Consider the following 5,967-nt stretch of genomic DNA (forward strand, 5'->3'; position numbering starts at 1 on the left):
TAACAAAGAATGGCAAAGCCAACACAGAGCAAAACTCCTACGGCTACGGTTGAGGATTAAATTATTTTCCAATTCTAAGTTGAGATTGATGTGAAAACAAGTTGATCACGACATTTTTAATGTTCCACCATACGTCTCTAAAGGTTTGGTTAGACAACATAAAACGGAAAGAACTCATCATGCCACAACTCTCTACTTAGTTGAGAATGGGATGGGTTAGAAATTAGTTTTTTTTCTCGCGAATACGCAAAGCTTGCGTATCATTTCATTGATAGAAGAAGATAGAATGAGTACATAAACTAGTTAGTTTGAGGCTAAGTTTGTAACGGTCAAAATGCTAAATTATCTTATAATTTGATGTGGAAAATACCCATAAAAAGGCTAATTAAAATCGGTGAATGGAACTAAAAATCTGCGACAAGCTAGTCTATTCTTTAATAGCATAATTTTTTTAACAGAGAAGAAGCCAAAAAAGCATTTCTCAAGCTCAAAAGTGCTATGGTATGGTGATGCCTTTGAACGTTGACTGGGAGAGCAGCTCGAAAGAGCAGGCAGAAGACTTGTTGTTTTTATTAATTAAGAGGAGAGTGAGAATTGCCTGCTTAATTAACCGGAAAGCGGGTTAAAATCAATACAACCTACCCCACATAATATGAGCACTATCCCACATAACATGAGCACGAGCGACCGACCTGGCCACTGACAAGGAAACCATAAAGGATGGTTACAACAGAATATTAGAGAGGTATACATCCCCACGTGACTTTAACACTGAACCTGGTGTTGGATGCTTGATCTAGACATGATAGGGATCAACTCCTCTGCAACGTTCACCAGATGAGACAAAACGATCTCTGTTTTGTTTCCTTCTTGCAGAACTGTGGCAAGCACATTGCTTCCATGCGCGCACGTAGGATTCCTTCGACCTCACGCAACTGCGATGACACACCAATATACGCAATGGTCAATTCAGTCATCCGTGAACAGCTCAACTCCAGTGTTCTGGTGTGGAGTTCAGCATAAGGCATTTCAGTGGTCCGATATGGCTGGATGTAATGAGCTAACTCCAAAGGGGAGACGTTCATGTTTTCTTCTTCAAAACGGGAAGTATCTGAAAGAGGAAGTCCAAAGAGTAGAGGACGGGAAGGGCTAGAAATTAGCTAGTTTGAGGCAAAGTTTGTGACTGTCGAAATGCTAAATTATCTTACAATTTGATGTAGAAAATACCTATATAAAGGCCGAGTTTGTGATTGCTAAACTATGGATTTTTTTAATTTAATGAGGAAAAATAGTCATGAAATATGCAAAAGTAAGCTATTCCATACATTTAAATAAGCAAAAGTAATCGGTGAATGGAACTAGCAAAATCTGTGATGATGCCAAGCTAGTCTATTCTTTGATAGCGTACTTTTTTTTAACGAAACAAAAGACATGTTATTTTCATTAATTAAGAAGAGAGTAAAAATTGCCTGCTTAATTAACAAGAAACCAAATTAAAATTGATACAATAGCCCACGTAACAAGAGCACCGGCAAGCGACCTGGCCACTGACAAGCAGACCACGGAGGATGGTTACAACAAAATATTATGGTCCAGTTTTTTGGCTAATTCTTCCAGAATCTTGAGAATTGACACTTCACTCAGCTTCTTTTAGAATCTTGTACCCATATATATTTTTTACAATCCTAACTGTTTACATCCTAACTTGCTAGGATTGTAAAAAAAAAATGCATATTCAAGATTCTGGGAGAAGCTGGGTGAATGATTGATTCTTAAGATTCCAAAAGAATTGGCCAAAAAAACTGGGCCTACATGTCCACGTGACTTTAACACTGAACCTGCTGTTGGACGCTTTCTCTAGACATGCTAGGGATCACTCCTCGTGCTTTGGCGATGACGGTACCTCTGCAACGGTCAACAGATGAAACAAAACGATCTCTGCTTTGTTTCCCTCTTGCAGAACTGTCGCAAGCACATTGCTTCCATGCGCGCTCATACGGTTCCTTCGACCTCACGCAGCTGCGATGACAAACCAATAAACGCAATGGTCAATTCATTCATGCGTGACCTACTCAACTCCATCGTTCTGTTAGAGTTCAGCATAAGGCATTTCAATGGTCAGATATGGCTGCACGTAATGAGCTAACTCCAAAAAGGGGACGTTCATCTTTTCTCTTCAACTGCTGAGAGAAGTCCACAGAAGAGAGCTGCTGGTCTCACTGGGTTGGCGCGCGCGTAGCAGCTTCGAAGAGGCTCTTCGCAGCCTGTACAACTTGCAGCAACTATATAAGGCAGCACCATCGGATCCTGATCTATCACCTTCAACAAGCTCGTCTACAATCCAGCAAACTAGCTAAAACCCACTTCCCCAAAATGGCGTCCCAGCTTGTCGAGAGCCACCGCGCCGGTGCCGAGGTCCACAAGGGGAACGATATCTGCAAGAAGAAGACGGTCGAGCTTCTCGAAGAGCTCGGCCTCCCGAAAGGCCTCTTTCCTATGGATGACATCGAGGAGGTCGGGCACAACTGTGAGAGTGGGTTCGTGTGGATACTTCAGAAGAAGGAGAAAGAGCACACGTTCAACAAGCTCAACCAGACCGTCTCCTACGACACTGAGGTGACCGCTTTTGTGGAAAAGGGTAAGATGAAGAAGGTCACCGGGGTCAAGATCGAGGACCTGTCTTTGGTCGAGGTCTATGTGGATGAGTCTTCTGCTGATAAGGTTACCATCAAGACCGACACCGGCCTGTCTGACACCCATGATGCGGCCGTGTTCGCTCTCGGAGAATAGGGAGCTACTAGTTAAAAAGGCGAGAAGAATAAAGTCAGTGAATGGTTTGGCACTATGGTTCACATGTTATGCAGAAGTATATCTTTCCGTTTTCTATGTAATCTAATAAAAGGCTGCTGCACGAATGTTGCTTCCTTTCAGCCCATAGTGTTCACCAAATGAATGAATAACACTTATACCCCCACCTATATCCCACATCGACCACTCTCAACTTCCCACTGTTGATCTATCTTTGTGTGTGAGAGAGAATAAGGGCCTTAATTAAGCAAAGGCTGTAAAATACTTCCTCCATCCCATAATATAAGATCATTTTCCAAGCTGTTTTAGCTTGTAAAACGATCTTCTATTGTGGGATGGAGGGAGTACAACATTAACTATGACATGCACAAAAGAATTCAAATTTTGATTCTCGGTATCTCGATTTTCATGTGTTGATTTTAACATTTCATAATTGTAGATGTATGTTGTGTCAGTGTCTCAAACAAACAAGGAGAGCGACAGCGAGGCTGGGATGGAAACATTGTGGAATAATTCCTGTTTTGCTGATTTTATTTTTCTCGCTAAAATCAGATAATCGGAGATTATTTCCAGATTCAAGGTTAAGATCGATGTTAAAAACATTTTTGGTTTTCTTAGGCACCTATTTTTATGCGAAAACAACTTCTTGTCTTGAATTTTTTTTTTGTATTAAAAGATTGCTGAGAAGATGCAAAGGAAAGAAAAACGAGTCAAAAGCAGAAACCAGAGCAAACCTCAACTAGCCAAACCCTAAGAGCTACCAAAAGTGAATGGGAAAACCAACACAGAGGAAAACTCCTACTGCCATGGTCGAGGCTGCATGATCATCAGATTATTTTCTCATTCTAAGTTCAGCTTGATGTGAATTGCTCACGGCACTTTAAATATTCCATCACTACATCTCTGAAGGCTTGGTTTCAGCCAACATAAAACACAAAGAACTCACCCTCTACTCAGATGAGAACGGGATGCGCTAGAAATTAGGCTAAGTTTGTGACTGTTGAACTGCTAAATTATCTTACAATTTGATCTGGAAAAAAGCTATAAAAAAGCTAAGTTTGTGATTGCTAAAATATGGAATATATATTATTAATTTGGTGAGAAGAAACGGCTCTGAAATATGCAAAAGTAAGTTATTCCAAGCAGTTAAATAGGCAAAAATAATTTGGTGAATGGAACTACCAAAATCTACGGCGACACAAGGCTACTCTGTTCTTTGATAGCATGGCATAATTTGACGGCTATTGGAAACGAATGCAAGATGCAGGAGAGGAACTTTGGGAGATGTTGAATATACCTGCATGATATAATCAGGCCTGTTAGACTGCTACATTGTATACTTTCTCAGTCTATGTGAAAACAAGCTCAGCGTTTGGTGGATTTCTCAATTTAAGTTACTTGCTACGAAGCAAAGCAGATCCTTATGCTTCAGGAGCCAGTGGAGATGCTCGTTCCTCTTGGAACGGCGCACGAGCGCATTGAGAGGTGCTTTGTGTGCCAGCAATACTAACCGAAGGTTGTGCGCCACATCCTCGAATATCCAGTTCTGTCAATATGGCAAGCATATGTAATCGGCTGGCCATGAATGGCTGACTTTCTATGACCCCCATACTGTCAGATGATAAAGATGAAAGATCCATCTCCAACCTCTCGAGACACTCATCCATCTTTTTCAGCAGGTTCGTCGACATTTCATGCAACTCCCACACCCATGTGTCGGTACGCTTACACTCCCTGCTGTACATATTCTTTGGCATCCAGAGGAGTACCTGCTGGCGCAAGATTTCAAAGAAGTTTGAGAGCTCCTCAAGGTCTGTCCTTGACACCATCATGGAGTCTGATCCAAGTCCATCCAGAACCAATTCGACAATTTCATTGGCAAACGGGAGGACCTGCTCGATCACCTTGGTAGGAGAATTGGAGGCAACGAGCCCTGAGAGTGGCAAGCAGAGCACCGATGCAAGTGTATGACGGCATGACTTGTAGAGGCGATCCTTGTTGCCCGCGGTCAGAGAAAGCAAGCGGCAGAATTCCAGGAACACCGGCGCCGTGACGAGCATTACATTGGGCGGTAAGGTCGCAGGGTCAGTGCTGAGAAAGCACCTGATGGCGCGCTCGGCGTAGAAGCGCGAGGAGGAGAAATCTGAGAGGTAGAGGTGAACCAGCGCAATGGCGGCGCCGGACTGGAGGAAGATGTCGAGGTACTCCTGGGCGTGGTGCTGGGAGTTCTTGGTGTCGCCCTTGGCCCTGCGATCATTCCGGTTCTGCTCGTTGGCGTGGTCGCAGCAGAAGATGTACTCCTTGACGAGGTCTTCCAGGGTGTGGGCGGTGGCGGTGGCGGTGCCGGCGTCCCTGGCGGCGCCGGTGGCGGCGATGTGCGAGGCGAGCTGCCAGGCCTTGGGGTGCGGGGTGGAGCGGAGGCGCGCGGCGAGCTGCAGGGTGGAGTCGGGCGGGAGGCCGAGCGAGGCGACGGTGGCCTCCGGCTCCAGCTGGCGCCCCGCGTGCAGGAGGCGCAGGTCGCGGCCGTAGCCGCGGTTGGCGAGGTGGGCGAGCACGGCGGCGACGGTGTCGTCCGCGGCCGCGTGCATCGCGATGGTCTTGGAGTCGGTGGCGCGCACGAAGAAGTGGAGGCGGCGGGAGGGCGGCGCGTAGAAGGACGACGGCGCGCCCACCGCGCCGGAGTGGGCCGTCGTCATGACGGGCGCCTTGGAGGAGGTCGGGAGGGCGGGCTTCGCGGCGGCGCTTGGCGCGGCGGCGGGGGAATCGCGGAGGGGGCGAGGGTTTTGCCGCGGAAATTGGGGGACGACACTGATGGGGAGGGAGGAGGAGAGGGGCTGCTCTGTTTTGCTCGTGGTCAAGACTCAAGACTCTCTCTGCCCCCGTTCTACTTTGAGCATTTTCTTTTTCTTTTTCTTTTTGCAGGGATTAATCCACACACTGATACGGAAGCCGGCCATCCAAATCTAGCCTCAAATGTTCGAAGACATTTCAAACGAAATTTAACAAAAATAAATAAATTTGATACAGTTTTAAACAAATTGGACGGTTTTTATTCAAACTTGGATAGTTTCTACATAAAACTAGGCGTTATTTGGTCCGGTGAACTAAAATCGAAAAAATACCCTATATTTGACGGTGACCTCATACGCCATGTCAGGC

At 45.6% G+C, this 5,967-nt stretch overlaps 1 protein-coding gene and 1 pseudogene across 1 annotated transcript; one reads left to right on the plus strand and one right to left on the minus strand.

Annotated features, from left to right (window-relative positions):
* Positions 1 to 1,160: 1,160 nt before the first annotated feature.
* On the minus strand, positions 1,161 to 5,765 carry LOC123104188 (E3 ubiquitin-protein ligase UPL5-like; annotated as a pseudogene).
* LOC123104189 (uncharacterized) lies at positions 2,321 to 2,930 on the plus strand. Its single transcript, XM_044525954.1, has one exon. The coding sequence runs from the start codon at positions 2,374 to 2,376 to the stop codon at positions 2,788 to 2,790; it is 417 nt and encodes a 138-aa protein (XP_044381889.1). The 5' UTR covers positions 2,321 to 2,373; the 3' UTR covers positions 2,791 to 2,930.
* Positions 5,766 to 5,967: the final 202 nt, after the last annotated feature.

This window comes from Triticum aestivum, chromosome 5A, assembly GCF_018294505.1.
Source record: "Triticum aestivum cultivar Chinese Spring chromosome 5A, IWGSC CS RefSeq v2.1, whole genome shotgun sequence".
NCBI lineage: Eukaryota > Viridiplantae > Streptophyta > Magnoliopsida > Poales > Poaceae > Triticum > Triticum aestivum.

Excerpts from the sequence above, each read along its gene's own strand:
- LOC123104189 (XM_044525954.1), top strand. The coding sequence starts at position 2,374 with ATGGCGTCCCAGCTTGTCGAGAGCCACCGCGCCGGTGCCGAGGTCCAC.